The sequence below is a fragment of the Spea bombifrons genome, chromosome 6, assembly GCF_027358695.1.
Source record: "Spea bombifrons isolate aSpeBom1 chromosome 6, aSpeBom1.2.pri, whole genome shotgun sequence".
In the NCBI taxonomy this organism is placed as follows: domain Eukaryota; kingdom Metazoa; phylum Chordata; class Amphibia; order Anura; family Pelobatidae; genus Spea; species Spea bombifrons.
Window position 1 is genome coordinate 28,540,388 of NC_071092.1, and position 20,090 is coordinate 28,560,477.

The window sequence follows — 20,090 nt, forward strand, 5'->3', positions numbered from 1 at the left end:
TGAATGTACATCACATGACTCCGCTCCATTCCTGTTCGAGCAACGCAGAGGGAAACAGCGGCCCCCACTGAAGTCTGCGAAGACCAGAAGATCTGCAGTTCAGGTAAGGGTGGGGGAGTAAATGAATGAATATATCTGTGTGTGTGTGATAGCATGGGTGCGTGTGTAGGGGGCACTGGGAGGCTGAAAGTGATGTGCATATACTGACTGCCTGAGCATGATAGAAGTGTGATTGCTAACAATTGCTAGCAGCTAACATCCATCACACTCATATCATGCCCAGGCAGCCAGTTCAATAACTGTATGTAATAATTTTTTTTCGAATTTCAAGCCTCAAAATTAAGATGTGTCTTATACATGGGAGCATCTTATACATGGGGAAATACGGTACTTGTTTTCATTATTGACTTCCATCACATTCTTTGGATTTAAGAAGTATCTTTTGGCTGAGTGAACCACACAGTAATAGTGAAACATGCCCTGACAACAGCCGGGTTCCACTTGTTCCCACTCATGGTTGTAAAAAGTGTAAAAAAATAAAAATATGTACTGAAAAACATCAATATTTTCTTTAACTCATTCAGTGTCTTAAAAGCAATATGGACAGTGACAGTTCAGAAGCACAAATAGTTTGGAGGCTTTCATATCAGTCTCTCCAGAGGAGGCGGCTGAACAATATTCCACATCTCCACGCGGGACCCTTCCTTCTCCTGCCTGCTTGGGCTGTAAGTTCCTTGGCTTGACCTCATACTGGCCACTGCAATAAAGATGCAAATTCCAGCACATGTGGCAAAGAACAGTGCCAGGACCACAGAGGCCACAATGGTAAAAACCCCAGGTTGCAAGGAATTGGATTGCTGGAAAAAAGAATATACAATTAGTTCCGTGGGTTATATAATAGTAATATTAGTTTTAGTAAGCCCAAACTGCCATATTAAGACTCAATTATCACATATTAGCAGTTTTTCAACAAGTTGACTATACTAAAATCATGGATGGATTTAGACCCAGAGGCCCTCTAGACCCAAGGAGATTCAGGGGTCCCCTTCTCATACTCCGATACCTACCAGCCTCCAACAAAGGTCTACCTGTCCTGGAACAGGAATAAGGCTGGATATTATATGGTGTCCTATTCTGGTTAAATCCTTCTAATACAGGCTTCTTCTAGTCCTCATGTGTGCTGCTCAATGAGTGATATGGCACCAGCGTGCAGGAACCCCACAAAAAGGCAACAGCGTGAGATTAGTCTGCATAATGAAGGAGAGACCTTGTCTAGATGCTGAAAAAGCAAAAAAAACCTGAGGACCATCTAAAATTTGGCCTAACGGTTGAGGGTTCTTTGGTGAGCATTTAGTGTTAAATGATATGTGGTAAATGCAGCTGTTAAAAGCAGAGAACGTGGCTTTGTATGAGGCTAGGGTTGAGTGTAGGGTTTATCATATGTGGAAAAGATGTTAATTGCTTGGACGGGTGTACGTATATTATAACAAATCAGTTAATTGGTCGGAAGAAGTCATATTGTTACAATTTTAAGAGTACACCTATGTAAAGGGAATTATCTCTTAAATGGAGCTTTGAATTTTGGGAAGATAAACAATAATAAACCACATTCCAGCAATCTAGAGAAACTTATTTTGGCAGTCTGACACTTAATATAGGTGTTTGATGTGCCCAAATACCTACTTGATGAGTAAGTACCTTGTTTTCATTGAATGTTACATTTAAAGTACTGATACATTGTGTTTACATTTCATTTTCGAGATTATAATCTTTATTTTAACCTGCTGCTCTTGTATAGGTTTCATAGGAGTAAACATTCTAAATCTAACTTTCTTACCCTTAAAAAGAAACCTTATGAAGTTTGGTGCTTGAAGACAAATATATACAATAATTTACCATGAGAACCCTGGAGGTTAACAATAGTTACTACTTAATAAAATACCTTCCATAGCTTCATCCCCTGATAATCTTCCATGTCCAAATGTAAAATAATAGGTAATATGAGAATTTTCCATTATCACTCTAAGCTCCTTCTGTGGCTATATTTTGTTAGAACCCAATAGAAATTAGATGCTGGTGACCAGAAGTAAAGCTCTGATAGAGGTAATGAACAGAATAGTAATGGTAAAAAAGATGAAGAAAACAAAAGAATGGAAATGAATTTTAATGTAAAATAGATCACATAAAATAGAAACCACAAGACAAACATACACAAATGAAACATATAATAACTGTGTTGAAGAATATTATCAACATACAACTAATATGATAGCGGTTGATATACCGGTAAATCAGATGGATTCCTCAGAAGTTCAACCATTGTTTTTAGAATTTAAGGTATCTGACTTTACTAAAGACTTCTCTCGATGTTCCCTCCTGCCCTTGTGTAATGTCAGATATTATGGAGTACTGGTATATGATGTCAGGCAGTAAGAGTCATCTGCAGGAATAAATCCATTGGAATAAACAGTGTGTGGGAGTAAGAAATTGGAGAAATGTGTTTTGGACGAGTGTAGAAAGAATATGAATTAATGAGTAAAATGTGCAGGAAGAAGGTGATAAAAGAAGAGGGAGAAAAAACTATCTAGGATAAAGAAAGAGCTGGAAAACAGAGGTTATTTATATATATACACAAACAGTATGTGTGTGTGTGTGTGATCAGTTCCTACACAGAGCAGTGTATGTGATCAATGAAGAAGGGAGAAGGTGGTGATTTTGTTGTCTAGGGCTGAACTGAAAGCATAGCAAGAATGACTGGTATACCGTAGAACTATCTGACTTTGACCCAGAGTCTCTAAGTGAAGCACCGCTTCCCTTGGTCTCCAGGGCATTTGGCTGCACCTACCACTTCACTCCCACCCACTGAAGGCTGTCTGAGGCTAGCCCTGCACCTTCACAAAGTCAGTTCCCCAAAAGGGAGGAAACTCTGGGTAACCTAATCTGAGAAGATTCAATCCTGTTGGAACAAATGCACCGTAAGCTTACGTAAATGTACATGTCCCAATCTACCTCATCCAACTTTAACAAGTCATTGGATCTGTGACATCAAATCCGTAGGTTCGCCGTCAGTTAAGGTCCATAAGTGCAGTTGCACTTCATTGGTTGATGGCAGAGGAGGCCCCTGCCGGCGACCAATAGAGTTGCTTGTACGGACCTTTAAAATCCTGGCGCCAAAGCTGCTGCGTAGTGCGTACCACGTTAACCCCGTATTAACCGCTTCTAAAACGAAAAAAAAAAACCCCGAAGAAAAAAAAGTAACACGAAGAATGTACATGAACATTCGCCCTAACAGAACACAGGAACAGGCGAATATTCGTGGAATACTAAGAATACTAAGAAAAAAGTTGGCCAGCGCCCAAGTCTACTAAACAGTATATCTGCCTGTACATGTGTCAGTGTCTGTCTGTAAAAGCCCAGCTTTTATTGTTTCAGTAAAGGATTTCATTATATTTGCCCAAGGTAAGCTCACTATCCATCATAGTCTTCTTGCTCCCCCCACTCCACAGCTGGTTCATCCTCCATGCGTAGGATCAGGTAAGAGAGCAGCTGGAAGAGATTTTGCCAGAGCAGCATTGACACGAAGAATGACAGGTCGCTTACGTCAATTTCACACTGTTCCCCAGCATAGTTCACATCACAGATGCACAGAAAGCGATTGGGGAGGTTTTGGCACAATCCTCCATTCATGCATGGATCAGATTCGCACTCATCAATGTCCACCTCGCACCTGTAACAAAAAACAGAAGTCACAATTTAAAAGGACGAAAGGGAACGAGGAAGTGCCTGGCTATATCTCCTCCTACTGTGTGAAACATCTAACATTGTACTTCTCACCATACTAATGATGACTACTAGACATCCCAAGATTTTTTATTATTGTCTGCTTATTGCACTGATGGCAACGTTTTAGTGTCAACAGAAGGTGCTCTGCTAGTATAGTCCAATAATATCTGTAAAAAAAAATATGTTTTTATGTAACTCACCTTTGTCCAACAAACCCTGCGAGGCAGATGCACCTCAATGCTCCGTTTTCCTCTGTGCAGTTACTGAAGTTATAACAGGTAATGTTTTTCTTCTCATTACCACAGAATGTGGATGGCAGCCTGTTATATCTAGAATAACAGGGGAGAACCGTGTGTGAATTTGACATACTGTTGGGAGTCCGAGACTGTCCAGCATTACTCTGAACAGAAAGGAGTCAGCAGCTGGCAAGATGCACACATTGTACTTTTATGAATCAGATTACTATTAATCAAAACCACACACTCTTGGAGATTGTCAAGGATTGTATTAGTAGTAAACAAAACGGTTTGCTCCTAAATGCAATTTTTTTATTATTATTTATTGGGATTGGGAGCAGAGGGGGTCAGAGGTTAAGTATGTCAATATTCACTTTTATTGCTGTTTCTTAACAGTAGTATCCCCCTAATATTTTTATACACAGCAGATAAGGTATAGTCACTTCCAATTTCAAAACCCCAACAATCTTCCTTAGTCGTGCTCCGTCACCTGTGTAACAGGTGGCACAACATCCAAAATAACAATTCTCCAATGTAAGGGTTTATTCACACATGGTGCTCCATGCTCGGTCTGACGTGTTTATTCACAAAAGGCTGTATTGTCAGCAAAGTTACATATGTAACCTACTCAACTTGGTGGCCATTGCCTGTACTTGGTAGATCAAAAACCAAGAGCAACTCATCTGTTCAGTAAAACAGTAAGCTGTTGTTTATTCAACATGCACTGGACACTGATAAAGATGCAGTCAAGCACTGCCTAGTTTGTCTGTTTATTGAGTGTTTGATTTATTCTCACATGCCCCTGAGGAGTTGACTTGTTTTTGTCAAACCTGAACCTTTTTTTTCAACTACATTTTCATCTCAGCTCAACTTTTTCACTATAAAGCTGGTATGCTTTTCGTTTCAAATTGATGTAAGCTGTGTGTTGAGTTTAGTCAATTAGACTTTAAATATGGTCAACTGGCAATGGAGCTGGCCCAACTTTCAAATAGACACTTTAGAAATAGACCTCCTTAAAGGAGGCAAATGTAAAACCCCTTTAAAGATTATTATTATATAAGGAGCTGCAAAGAGGTCAAAGGTACAGTAGCCAAGTGTGATAAGAATAATCTAACCCATGCAACCTACCAGACATGCATAAATACGGAAATATGATTAAGATTTTTAAAGAGGTGGAATTAGTCATTGTAATCCCGTGTACATATCTACTCACCACACATGAAAATATAAATGTGAAGGAACATTAAAATATGAGTGGGAGACCATTTAAAGCAGAAGATTCAATTATACTTTTATCTCTTAAACTAACCTAACCTGAGATATTATCGGGAAGAACCAAAGTGTGGTAGAGATGACACAATTCTTTAAAAGGGAGAAACAATTGTTATGTTTTTCAAAAACAGGGTAAGGAAAGGATGCACATCTAAAGTTTCTGAGACCAACTAGTAAGCTAGTAGACACACATTAGAGTAGATGTAGGCGATACATACATTCTTACCAAGCTGAGAGGGGATGCTTCAGAGGGTGAGAACAAACTGTGAAGCACAATAAAATGAAGTGGTTGTGTTAATAAAGAGAGAGTACCACCAGACGACAGACACAGCACTATGAGCATGAAGATGTAAAGGAGAATATATTTTTGGATCGCCTTTGTATTTCTCACCTGCAGTACGGACCAGTGACATTAGCTGGACAAAGGCAGAAGAATCCTAGTGGCCCCTCTACGCAGGTAGTACCGCTAGGACACATGTGACCATGGCAGATGTTGATGTCACAGTTAGTTCCAGTATAACCAGTCTGGCACTCACACGTGTAGCCCCCAGCTCCATCAGTGCAGTTGCCATGTAAGCATGGGTTGGAAAGGCACTCATCAATTTCCATTTCGCAGAATTTTCCTGTCCTACCAGCTGGACAAGTACAAACTGGGTGGGTTAAAAAATCCTGGCAGTTGCCCCCATTTAAACAAGGATGGGAAGCACATGGATTTAAAGACAAGCAACCAATACTGACACTTCCTGGTGAAGTCTTAACAAACTGCTCTATTTGAGGTTTCTTTAATTGGTAATCGTTTTCTCCAAAGTATGGTAGATGTAATCCTCCAATCACCACAGTTCCAAGGCAACCTGTAAAATCTTGAAGCTTGCCTTGGTTGTGTGCCCCCAAATAAATATCTATACGTTCTTTGAGGAAGTTCAAATTCCCGGTGGCAACATTACTAATTTCATCTGTCTTTCCATCTATTTCCATCTGCCATCTAGAAGACTGGGATCCTGGCGATGTCATGGATATGGTGACATTATGCCATTGACTGTCGCTCACTTTCTCTTTTCCAGCTAGAGTCACAGCATACAAGCTGTTGCCACTTTGCAAGTTTAAGACCAGCCGAGAATCTCGAACAGCAAGCATGATGGTTTCTGGTTCCCTCTCAGCATGTAGCAGCACTGATTCAGAACATCCAGTGCGGAATCCCAATGTCAGGTTGGTGAGATCCCTCGAAATATTCCCATTACTCATATAGCGGATTCCATGCCCTGTGCCTCTAAAAACCACACTGGTGATACCTGTGCAAGGAGAATAACGTACATTGCCAGTCACTTTAATCCTAACATTTGATTATCACATAATGGGACTATGCAGAGAATGATGCCCACGGGGGGGCCAGCATGGGCTATAGTGGGCCTTGACTGTTGCGCGGAGGAGGGGTAGACTTTTTGGCGGGAATTTCAGGGGTGGAGTTGGGGGAAGATTATATAAGTGGCTGCTTTCCCGGGCTCAGGAACCATTCTTGTGGTTAGCTTACCTGGTTGCGTGTACCACCCTCCCTCCCTTTTTGTCACAGTCTGTGTCACAGTCGGTGGGGCAGCAGTTTGCCAGGTATCCAGGGGGTTAATGTGGTGGTAAGTGAATGGTTGGTAACATCTGGTGGGAGGTTCTTGGCCGTCAGTGCTGGGAACCTCAGGTCAGGGTGGGGGCATCTGGGTATGTCCCTTCCTTAAGTGGTATTTGGTTATGGTACCTGGATTACTTGGCAAGCTTGGTGTGTTCATTGTGTTTATTGTATATATGTGTACATGTTTGTGTTTTGAGTCATTGTCCTTGTTAACGCACCTATGTTTATTGTTTCACGTTTTGGCGTGACAATAAATAAAATTGGCTGTGGCCTTTTCTTATCCATATTCAATGGTGTGTGGTGTCGTTATTGGGGTTATGGGGAATTAAGCCTAGCCCGGAAAATCGAAGAGCTTCACTTGAACAGATTTTAAGGCACTGCTTCAGAAGTCTGGCAATGGAGTCTGTTTAAACCTTTCCTTCAATAATTATTATCAGGAATATTTGTAATTTGACACAAAAGCAGGCACTTAAAGACTGTTGCCATAGAAATGGAAAATATCTCTGTGTTTTATGAGATTCAATCTTCAGGGGGTAGTAGTAAATTAATATTTGAGCAAAAGATTATAGTAGAGTAAAAAAAAGGAAGATGAATGCCATTAAAGAAAAGTTTGATATAAAGGAGATTAATAAGATTTTAACGAATGAGGTGAAGGATGAGTCGTGTAAGAAAATATTGGGATTAAATTGTGAAAATTTGAGGATTCGGTATGAGCCTATACATAGCTTTGCCTTTCCACTTTTACTTACAAATCTTAGTAAATGTTTTTTGAAGAGATCCCTGGATGGTTTTAAACTTCCCGAGCTTTAGGCCCTCAGTTCCTCACTGGCTCAAGACCACAAATGTCTTCTGGAGACCACCCTGTCTGCAGCTTTCAGGTGTTACGATGTATCTACATGGTGTATGAATCTGGATTTGTGAGTGGGGATTGAGATGCACTGCTTGATGTGGTTTATATTCTGAAACACCAGCAGCTCCTGGGCCCTCCGGTTGCTGGCGGTATGGTGAGAGGGCAGCATATTCACTGGTGTAGTGTCAGGCTATATTATATAGTCTAGTGGAAATATCACTCAGGTTCTCTTTCTGAAACAGCAAACAATTGCTTGTTAAATGGATGTTACATCCTGGTACTTACATTCAAATCCATTAGGCACAGGCTGGCACACAGCTTTAGGAGGGCATTGGATGATCTCACACCACTTCAGCTCCTCACATGCCTTCCCTGTAGTATTCGGGGGGCAGGTGCAGGTAAAATCATCCCAGACTGGGTAACAAGCACCTCCATTCTGGCAGGGGTTGGACTAAAGAGAACACACACATCAATAATTGATCTTGGTAATGTAAAAAACATTTGCAGTTTCTCTCTTTCCACATTACCCTTATCCCTTTTATGTTATCCTTTATCAAATCTTTCTCTCTTCTCACTACTTTTCACTGGGTCATCCTGGTATTACCCTTGTTCCACTGTCCACCATATTTACATATATTCTCAAATAAGTAGGTGTCTCACCTTACAGAGGTTGTCACTACTGCATCCCTGTGTCACATTGTGCAGGATTTGATTTACAATGTAAGATTGAGAATCTGGGAAGAACTCCAGTTTTCTGCTGCCTATCCTCAGGTCTTGAATACAGCCCTTAAAGTACCCTTCTCTTTTTAAGGTTTCAGTGGCATCTTCTAGGCCTCCCACATAAAGCACACTTAAAGCATTAACCCGTGTTGCAGCAATTGAAATCCGAACCAAAGACCTTGAAGACACAAGACATTCCATGGTGTTCTGAGTCACTTTTAAAGAAATGAGGTGGAATTGGCCATCATTGATGATGTGTTCGCATTTCAACACAATGTCATTGGAGTTCCTCACTACTAATTTACCACCTTGAAGTGAGACTACAATTCCATATGAAGTAGCGTTTCCCAAAGCGAACAATAATCCTGAAGGCTGCAGTGTTCTCACAAATGCAGATAAGTCGATGTCATCCGTCTGTTTATTGCCCAGGTGAAAAATAGCATATGAGGCCATATCTCCATGGCCAAATCTTCCAGATTCATACTCTGTATGAAAAAAGTATTTTGGATTATATGGTTATGAAATGTAAACTTGTTTAATAAACATTTTATCAACATTTTTATAATATGGGAATATGAGAAAGCAGAATTATTATTTAATATTGCACAGATTCAGTTCATCTTTCATTTGTGAAAATATCTTGTATTCATTCACCTATCTTATGTGGAAAAATGTTTTAGACATTCAATGGCTCCTTTATTTTGAATAACTTCATGTTCTGTCCTAAAATATCTAGGGACCTGTCGGTACATCCCACAGGTGAAGAAAACCCATCCTTTAAAAACAATGGAAGATTCAAATTAATGTGAACTTTAATGTCACTTACTCTTCATTTCCATACCTTGGCGGGTGTATGAGTCTGCGTGAATGGGGGAATTAATGAATATGTGTGTGTGATGGCATGGATGTGCAAGTAGGGGGGGCAGGGCACAGGGAGGCTGAAAGTGATGTGCATGTATTGGCTGCTTGTGCATGATAGGAGTGTGATTGCTATAGTAAATTTACATGATTGCTAACAGCAATAACACTCCTATCATGCCCAGGCATACCCAGATTCCAGCACAGCTAACATCACACTCATCCTGGAACCTGGGCATCATAGAAGTGTAATTTTCGAGCCCCAAAACTAAGGTGCGTCTTAATTAGTTTTCCACATACAACCAGGTAGGTTTAGATAGCTTTTAAAAACTGCATTTTGTGTTTCCTGTGGTTATATTTTGTCTAATATTACCATTATTTAATGGTCTCAAACATTTAAGTGTGAGAAATATGTAAAAATAGAAGAAATCAGGAGGGGCAAATACTTTTTGCAATTTCACCAACTGAAAAAAAAACAAGCACAAGCTACAGGTAGTTTTACAAAAAGAGATCTAATAATTCTAAAAGCTATGTTGAGGACAATTCTCCTTTAATACACTTCATCCTCCACTAGCTATCTGATTTCCCTTCCCTGTGTCACTGACTTGGAATATGTGAGCATTTTAATTTTTTATTTCCATTAATTTCATTGGGACTTAATATTTAATGATATTCGTTCCCAACTTTGTTGTATCTGCAGCTAATTGTAAGTGCGCCTAACGTTGTGTTTTTCTAAGTACATGTAATATTACATAAAACATTTAACAGGTACAAATATTTCTGGGTTTTTAAAAATATAACTATGGTCAGATTTTCTTTTAGGTTAACCTCTTTGCCCTAATGTGGACCAAAACATGCATGATGACCTTACCTGATGAGCAGTTATTCCCTCTGTAAGGCCTGTAGCAATCACAGTGGTAGCCGAGCCATAGGTTAACACACTGGCCCCTGTTTTGACATGGAGAATACTCACAATGATCCTGTCTCTTGCATCCAACTTCAATACTGTCCAGCATTGGACCTTCAGCTGTAACTGTCCTGGAATCCACCCTAATATCCCGCATGCAGCCAACAAATCCAGCCTGATGTAACACTGTATTACTGAAATAGCTATACACCCCAGGAGCTGCTGGTGTATCTCCTCCAAAGAACAGATTATCCAATGTAAAGCTGGTTAAATGACTCGTTATATTGTTGGCGACGCTCTGAGCACATCTTATAGTACAAGCAGTGTCTAGTAATCTAAGGGTTATAATATCTGTAAATATTACTTCCACTGCATGCCATCGATCATCACTGATGTTATGTGACAAATGAAGGAATGTCTTCTGATGACCATTGACATATGAAAATAAGAACATATCACCATCCTGTATAAAAAGTCTTAGGAATGTAGTGTTATCTCCCAGGTGGAATATCAAAGCTGAGATCTGAACAGTTTGAAAGCTCAGAGATATATTCGAAATAGGACTGTCTTTGTTTTGAAAAATTAGATTTCCAAGTGGAAGAACAGTTTTGCCATTGAAGGAGAATGTAGTCTGGGTCCGACAGTCTGGATCAGTGAAACCTGCTGGACACAGACAGCTGTACAAGTGTTTTCCATCTATTAAATATGGGTTGCATGACCCGCCATTATGACATGTGCTCCCTTCACAGCCAATAAGCAGCTCCTGACAGTCTCTTCCTCCATAGTACTGCCCTGTCATGTCCTTGTTGGCTGCACAATGACAGATATAGCTGCCATTGGTATTCTCACAGGTGCCTCCATTTTGACAAGGATTTGTTTCACACTCGTTGATGTCTTCTTCACAGTGGACACCTGAGAAATGAAGCAATGGCAGCATTAACTGGTCTTGTTTCAGAAATACCATTATTGTATACCAGCCATGGCACTATTACAAAACAGGAACATCACAAGGGCTTCCATAAAGGAAACACATTATGAAAGCAAATATGAATTCACCCACATAATTGATCTGTTGTTGCTTGTCTAACTTATATTTAGTTTGCCAATTTGGTTGTTTTCTTACATACCAGAAAGAATGTAGGTTTGTCCCCAGCTTTTTATGCTAGACAAATATTTTAGCTCTCTACGACTCTCTAAGCCTCATTCAAAAAGCATTCTGTCTGGTTTAAGGCATATTCTTTTGTAATTGGTTTGGTAAGTAGGAACATTCAAAATATTTTTTTGGAATTTAAACCTAAAGTTCAACAACATTCACAAATAAATTCATATTAAACTCCCAGCCGGATTCCCAATAAACCTTGTCTGCTGTATACAAATAAAACATATCTCTTACCCACAGTTACGAGAACTGAAGACAAGTATAACCATATAACTGGACTGATCATTCTTAGTAGCGTATGTTGCATGAATGATTAGCTGTGTCTCCATACATCATGATAACTGTAGCCTGGTACTACATTACCTTTCTGCACAGAAGTGGCCTGGTGCTTTCTCGTCAATCCCATAAGACAGGCTTAGTCTAATTCTACTTATCACTGCTTACGCAACAGGCAATGTTAGTAATTTGTAATTCACGTCTCTTTTCAACTGATGTTGACCTGTGTTATGCCACTGGGCTAGCAAAGGTGCCTCATTCACATAGAATGACTTGATAATCTTCATAATAAAGCAGCATGGGGAAATTAGGTTAAAATGTTTCTGCTTACGGCTCTTCTTCTGGTGACCTCATAAAATATATATATGCATTAGCAATGGACTTTGGGCCAAGGTTTTGGGATTTCAACACAGAGTATTTAAAAACAGAAGTATATATAATCACATACCCCTTTCTGATTCTGCGCTACACCGATGTGGCTCTTTCTGTATAAACTTTTATAAAATGATATTGATGAAATACAGTATAGAGAATTATACAACTCTTCACCTTGTGTGTTAAAAGTACAAGCAGTGTATCCCACTCTTTCCCCATCATGTGTGTGACTGCCGGCCCTCTCTTCCCCCTCTACCTATATATACAATTCTCAGGGCCGCCTGCCTATGGCGCCTACTTGGAGGGGGCGCCGGCAGCCGCGCAGCCGCGAACTACCGGCCGCGGTCATTCATTAGACATACTTGATAAAGTATGGATTTCTGTTAGGACCAGTGGTGTCGCTACAGGGGACTACTTCATAGCCCTGAATGGAAAATCTGTATAAATGTGCACAGTCAAAGCGGACTCCACTGTTATCAAATCTGCTTTTGGAGACCTAGCAACGCACCTGGTTAGAGTCTCCAGCATCATGAAGTCAATGTCAAAGATTGTTGTTGTCTGTTTAAATCTGTGTGACCCTCACACGACAAGATTGGGCATTCCCTTCCAGTACGAGGCTTTCTAGACCCTGATGGGCTCTCCCATTGCTCTCCCTGCTGGCTGATTGCGATTATTGTAATCGACAATGCAGGGCTATCACAGGGTGATCAGCACAAACAGATGAGGAGGATGAGAGGTATGTGTGTATGTATGTATGTATGTTCTAATGTGTTGCCATTGGTGGCTTTTGTGCCTAGAGGGAACAGGATTGTAAATGGAGGTAGCTCTTCTAGTACATCTTTCTGCTTTTAGTACATTTAATTTAGGTTAACCTGTAAAAAATAATTTGATTGGAAATCTGACACCTCTTCCCTCTGTAAATCACTACACTGTCTGCCTGTATACATCAAGGTTCAATTTGAAATCTTTACTCTAATCTATAAAGGTGCTCATAGCAGTTATCTAAATACATCTACCCACTTATTGCCAACTTCACACCTGTTCAGTTCCTCTGCTCATCTTATGATCTCTACCTCTCATACAAGACCTCTGAAGGGCTGCCTCTGTCCTATAGAATGCTCTATCATGGTTTATCAAAGCTATCTAGTCTGCTAGTATGGAATGTCTCCACCCATGATTAAACCAGAATACAGTTTTATGTTTCTAGAACATCTCCCAAACTCTACATAATGGCTAACCTTAGTCTTTTCTGATATTTTGTATTCTGCATGCTATTCCACATTTTACTACCCTCCTTTGGACTCTCTAAAGAATGCCAATATTCTTCTCCAAGTGGGGTTTCCAGCACTTTACCCAGTACTCAGGATGAGATCTGCAAAGTGGCAGATGCACCTCTGCTGTTGTTGCCTCCAGCTATACAACCCAGTACCCTGCTTGCTTTTTTCAATGCTTACCTTTAAGTCCTCAGAAATAATTATTCCCAAGTCACTCCTCTGTTGTCACTGATAGGACAGTACCCAATTGCATTTGTTTATTTATCAACATTAAAAAGCCAGATGCCATACTCTTGACCATTCTTTTAATTTGCTTAAATCATTATCTGTTTGGCTTATTCCACCTGGAATGTCTTACCTTTCAGACCTTTTGTAATATCGCTAATAACCTCCCTTTCAATACTAACTACAATAATGTGTCTTCTGTCACTTAGGATGACCTTATCCAATATGTGTGTAGTAATGTGAAAAAGAAAGTACAGCTTCTTTGAATTCTATGGCTATACATATCAGGACATAAGGACAATCATTTGTTCCTTAGCAGGTCTAAAAATTAGGTAAATACAACCTCAGATGAACAACACCACATGACATATTACACCGTGTCATGATTTATTCAACAAAAATAAAGCCAAAATGCAGAAGCCATGTGTGAAAAACTATGTACACCCTTACTACTAAATCTCATACTGTACAGGCCTCAGCATGATTATAGTGTTCATAACAGTACAATTTCAAAATATCAACAATTTCCTTGTTACTTTATATACTAAATTTAGCTAGGGGAATAGCTAAATGGTTATGCTGTATAGTACCTAAGTATGATTCCGGATTATTGCCACAGCCATTGATATCCATAATAACATATAGAAGAAGGAGTTGTGAAACTCAGCGCCAAAAGATGCACACTAGCAGCTACAAAGATCAATGTGGAATTCCTCACAACAAACCAATATTATAAGCATACAGACAAAAAACGAAAATTCAATGGGTGCTTAGTGTGACAAAGTGTTAAAAAATACAGAATTCGTGACTAATCACTGTCTAAAAAACAAACATTTTTCAGGACTTTCATTCTTAAATGAACACATTTACGATATATAAAGAACTATAATATAAAAGATACTACATTTCTATTAAAGCTTGTTTATTTTATCTCCTTATCTAAGGTAAAAGCTGCTGATCGTTCCACAATTTTGGGAATAATTTTGATGAGCCTTCCAATCTGCTCCATTTGTGAGTGCAATATTAAACAAATACAATTGAAATAATTTTGTCAAATTGTATACACTATGATTTGCTATTATTTTTATTTTTTACATTATTAACCCTTTATGAGGATCATCCAACGACCTTTCAGGTTATAATATTTTTTTAACACTTTGTCACACTAACCACACATTGATTTTTGTTTGTTTTTTGTCTGTATGCTAATACTGTATAGAAGGTCTAGTAGAGCTTGTCATATGACTCACTAGAAAATGATGATTTCACATGCCACAACATACACATTACCTGGCCCGCAGAGACATGTGATATTCCCAGAGCCCTCTAGGCACGTGGCAGTATTCTGTGGTAGAGGGGTCTCACAGTGCAAACCAATAAACCCCACCATGCTACAGTTACATGTATATCTGCAAAACAGTATGGATTATTAAAACATGAACGCTAAAGTATAGCTCAGAACTCTTTTGCAATCATAGGAAATACATCAAGGTATAACGTACAAGACTCACCCATTGTTTTTATCCAAACACTGTCCACCATTAAGGCAAGGAGAACTGTTACACTCATCTACATTGTGTTCACATAAATCTCCAGAGAAACCAGAAGGACATGAGCACGAAAAAGAGCTCTGAGAGTTGTGACATGAGCCTCCATTCAGACATGGGCCAGATGAACATTCATTAAACTCCAACTCACAGTCTCTTCCTTAAGAAAGGACAAAGAATGACATAAGACTGAAACAATAACCCTAAACTAGTAATTTGATTCTAGTGACAAAATGAGATATAGCTATACTAGTCCAAGAGAAGATGGAGTCTTCATTCAATGGTAGTATCTTTTATTGGGCCCACATAGAAAGATCACATAAGATTTTGGGAACCCAGGCAGTATATGACATATTTTCGTATGATTCTATTTTGAATACGAGATCTAGAATAAGAAGCCCTGAAAGCTTCAATGACTCATTTTTGTCTATTTTGGTCCATTCTAACGAGGGGAAAAGTAAAGGGGTAAATGATGGTACAGTTAGAAAAGGAGGGGGTACAACAGCAAGGGTGAGACAGGGCAGGTAAGATATCGGAGGGGGTAATAAAGAAAACTATGCAAAAAAATGTGTACCTCCCAAATGTTGCCTTTTAGTCCCCAAACAATCTGACAAACCTATGCATATATACTTATTGGTGTGTGTGGTTTGGCAGTGATACATACCAGAAGCGGTAAATTTATACCTACTTTTTATGATGACATTGCTAGTCGTGCTTTAGCCAACACTGACCGCCGTACACATATTCTAACCCCTGCAATAAATCCTAGTAAGCAAAAAGCTCACCACTCCTCTCTGGTTACCGTTGACACCAAACACTAGCATACACTAGAAAACCCTACAACCCATTGTCAAAAGTGCAGGGAACCTGTGTTTTTACCTTATTCTGATCCAATTGCACTCTTCTAATGGGCTTGTAAACTGAACCCTTGTCTCATGACTATAATGTAAACACATCCATAAATTTAAAATCTTTTTGCTTTACCTCAGTTTAGACACCTGCTCCTAGACCAACAACATCCTTCACCAAAGAATGAACACAGGATGACACTCACAGTGCAGTAGGAGCTGAACTAAGCTATGGGGTATGCTGACGCTAACAATCATCCCTGACCCATCTTGCTGTGGAAAAATAGTCATAGACATATTTGTACCCCTGTAACATATTTGTGCTTATGACCGCTGCCATGGAGGCGTACTGGTGTCCCGTGACTCAGGCCTATACAGTACCTCCCCATGAGCCCTGCCTTGTTGCCCCAGTTGGAGGGCAAGAACCCTTCTCTCCACTTGTATGCTTGCTGGCAGGGCCAGCCCAAGACAAAATGCCGCCGGGGGCGAAGTTTAAAATGCCACCCCCCCCATTATCTACCCTGCCGCCCCCCATTATTTACCCTTCCTCTCCCTCCCTATTATCTACCCTACCCCCCCCTTGTACTTACCTTTCAGCAGTCCTGCAGCGAGTTTCCTTGCTCGGTCTCGGTGCCGGCTTGTAATGCTGAGCGCCGGAAATGATGTCATCTTCCGGCGCTCAGCATTACAAGCCGGCACCGAGACCGAGCTAGAGGGCTCGCAGAGGAGAGAGAGGGGCGCCAAGCAGGTACTGACAACTTGGTAAGTGAAAACCACTCGACGCCCCTCTCTCTCTTTCGCTTTAAAAAAAGGGCAGTTGCCCCACTCACCTCCATTGTCGGGTGGCCCTGCTTGCAGGATTCCCAGGCCTCATGCCTAATATGTTGGCCTCATCACTCATCCCAATTTGGTGGTGGGGACTGTCATTGCTCCTCACGTGCCTTATGCCTCTGGAGAGGTCACTAGGCATTTTAGCTAGTACACTCCGCAACCATGCCCCACCATCCTGACTAGTTGTCTCCCTAAGTAGCATGAATGCAGGAAGTGGGGTGCAACAAGATGGATGCCACACGTCTTGTGATCTGTGAGCAGGTTAGTCATGTGCCCCTGTACTCCTTTGTTTTTGGAAAAATTTTAATAGTGTTTCTACTAACAATTTAAAGGGCCATTTATTAAAGTTCAAAGAGGGTGCAAATTGGGAAAACAATTAAACAATTGTTTGATATGCTATTGTATATGCATCCATCCAACAAAGTCTCACATGAAATTTATGATTTCAGTGTATGTACAGCTTCAGTAAAATGGACTTAAGAGTACACAAGCGTCAGGTATGTATCTGCAGCAACCACGCCATTTCCTAGAGACTTGACATACCAATTTTCCTCAAGGGTGTAACAAAGGCTTATGTAATGTAAGGGGGCTTCGGATGCAGCCATGTAGGTCCAAAACAAGATACATACACATGAACAAAAGCTTACAGGGAAGTCTCAAGAGTTTTTTGTTACGTCATATTTAAGGGGGACTGTGGAGGACCACTATATTTTCTATATGTAACACCTTGCTGACTACATGATCTATGGGTACTTAAAATATCTTATAAAGGACAGAAAAAACTGCCAAGGTTCATTGAATGTTGATGTCACTTGCATGCAAAATGTACCAAAGTAAGGTTGTTATTAAATTAAATTGTAAGAAATTTGCAAGAGAGCGCACAAACTAACCCCTATGCATTACCTGTATACTTTGGATGGCACACACAGGTGTAGCTCCCAATTTGGTTCAGGCACGTGGCTCCATTTTGGCATGGCTGCGAGGCACATTCATCCACTTCAATGTCACACAGTGGTCCCTGGAATCCAGGCACACAATAGCATGCATATCCCTTGCCTCTGTTTCTGCATACTGCCCCATTTTTACAAGGATTCCACAAACACTCATCTTCAGGTGTCTCACACAATGTCCCTTTGTATCCCATAGTACAAAAGCATGTTGGTCCTCCTTCACCAACATAACACTCCCCACCATATTTGCAAATGTTCCTATAGCATCTCTTCATAGGGATTTCGCAGTGTGTCCCTTCATATCCAGCTGGGCATTGGCACTCATATGTTTGGGTAAGGACAGAGACCTGGCACGTAGCATTCCATGGGCATGGATTGGAGTCGCAAGAATTCACGGTGTCTCCACAGCCCCCTTCAGGTGTGCAAGGCAAGTCCTCATTGCAAGGAAGCAAATGGCAGTAGGTGGTGTTCCCACCACAAAGAGATTCTACAAACAGAAGAGATTACGTTAAATAACACTGTAACAAAAGCATAGGAAGGGGAACATATGTTAAAAAGAGAAGAAGTTTAGCAAGATTTTATAGTTTAAGAAGTATTATATTCGTAGAAGACCAGTGCTATATGTGTGAGTGTTTGTCAACTCTATTATATTAGTTTTAAAATACCTCCCTGCAACATTAAACTGTCCTTTAAAGCATGAGCAAGTTTAAACGTCATGAGTAACGAAGGGATATCACCAAGAAATTTTTGGTCAAGGAGGGGTGAGCAGGCCCTGCATAATTCACAGTTCAGTCAGTAATGCTAATTTTTTACAATGCTTTATACAGGACAACAATACAAGACATTCTCACATTGGTTGTCCCTTCATATTACAGCGTGAACCCCATCAGTTGAATCTGCAACTCTCCAGAAATGTTCCACTTTATTAAAAAAGTTGTGTTTAGGATTTTATCCTTTGTATATTACAAATGATCACGTTGACATAGTTCTCATTATACCAGTCAATGTTCACGACTGGAACGGTGGCTCCAAGTATCTATGGGATAGTGTTAGATTTTATTCTATTGTTTGGACACCTTAATGTTACTACAACTTCTATCTCCAAGAGGAATAAAAATCGATGAGTTGAGATCGCACTAAATATTAACATTGTTGACCCAGAAAACCATTGTTTTTGATGCTTTAAAGGTTGGTATGACGCAAACATTACATAAAGCCATCTATATATTTGTTCTAATTTAACATGTTTGAGATCTGCTTAATGATATCTAATTAGGTGTTTGCCAAATAAAAAGCACGTAAAAATGTCTATCGCTGCATCAGGGCATTAATGTTGTTAGCTGCCACACCATCCAATTAGTTGCCATAGAAACCTGTTGATACCCATTTAAACCATTACCATGGCAACTGGTGACACAAAGACACATCAGCAGCATGTTTTATCATTGGGCAGCAGTCCTGTATGTCCTTTCTCTTGATCTACATGCAAAGAATATGTACAAAGATACCTAGCTCAGGGTCAAAAAGAGTTGCTATAGACTAATGCATTTATTAACCAAGAAAAACGATGTAAAATATATACAAGTATAATCTCTACAGTTCTGTCTCTATTTTTTCTACACGTAAGGAAAGGCTGTCGGATATAGTAAAATATCACCTAAACTGTTAAGTTTCCAAAAGAAAAGCAGAAGTATGCTGGTTATTGCTTTCCCGTGTGCCAAACGACCCTCGCTTAAGATAGACGGGGGCTATTTGTGGATTAACATTTGGCATCATGTGAATTCGCAGCACTCAGCAGGACCTGCCAAAACTTGAAGCACAGAAATCAGAATCTGAACCGACGCGGCAGAAAATTCAGTTGCTCGGAGTACATTTAAGAAGCAGAACAAATTAGCAGAGATTATGGTAAATGAAGCTATTAATTGGAAGAATAGAACCTTGAAAATATCACCATGGAATGTTCCTAATTGTGTTTCAGGAATGATGTTAACAAATTGTGTTTATACATTTATAGCTTTGACTAATTTTATTTCATCCTTTCACCCAAGACATATGGACATATATATTGCTGACATACAGACTTCCTTCACAACTGGCCCTGCCACCTCCATTGCCACGGCACATTGGTGCAGCGCTCCCCATACACCTACCTGATTGAATTCTGATTGTATCTATGGTTGAATTTTTACAATGCTTTGAATTCTAGGTCTCCTTTACCTCTGTGATTCTTGAATAACAGCCCACTGTTAACAGCCCACTAACGTTTCCACCTTGCCCATTTATTAATTGAGGGTTAGAACTTTATAATCTAAAGAAGAACTTTATAATCTATCTACATTCATTATAAAGTATGAAGTGTCA

The 20,090-nt window shown here is 40.0% G+C and overlaps 1 protein-coding gene across 1 annotated transcript; it reads right to left on the bottom strand.

Annotated features, from left to right (window-relative positions):
* Positions 1–562: 562 nt before the first annotated feature.
* On the bottom strand, positions 563–18,446 carry CRB1 (crumbs cell polarity complex component 1). Its single transcript, XM_053470299.1, has 12 exons — positions 18,395–18,446; positions 17,683–18,216; positions 15,065–15,260; positions 14,844–14,962; positions 10,209–11,156; positions 8,420–8,964; positions 8,045–8,210; positions 5,683–6,580; positions 5,510–5,554; positions 3,984–4,112; positions 3,601–3,727; positions 563–857 (listed from the first exon to the last, which is right to left on the bottom strand). The coding sequence occupies exons 1-12, from the start codon at positions 18,444–18,446 to the stop codon at positions 642–644; spliced, it is 3,975 nt and encodes a 1,324-aa protein (XP_053326274.1). The 3' UTR covers positions 563–641.
* Between the last annotated feature and the right edge of the window lie 1,644 nt (positions 18,447–20,090).

Excerpts from the sequence above, each read along its gene's own strand:
- CRB1 (XM_053470299.1), bottom strand. The coding sequence starts at position 18,446 with ATGACGTTTAAACTTGCTCATGCTTTAAAGGACAGTTTAATGTTGCAG. Across the intron at positions 6,581-8,044 it reads TGTGCCTAATGGATTTGAAT|GTATCACCAGTGTGGTTTTT; the intron begins GTAAGTACCAGG and ends CTCCTTGCACAG. Across the intron at positions 3,728-3,983 it reads GCAGGGTTTGTTGGACAAAG|GTGCGAGGTGGACATTGATG; the intron begins GTGAGTTACATA and ends TTTTTGTTACAG.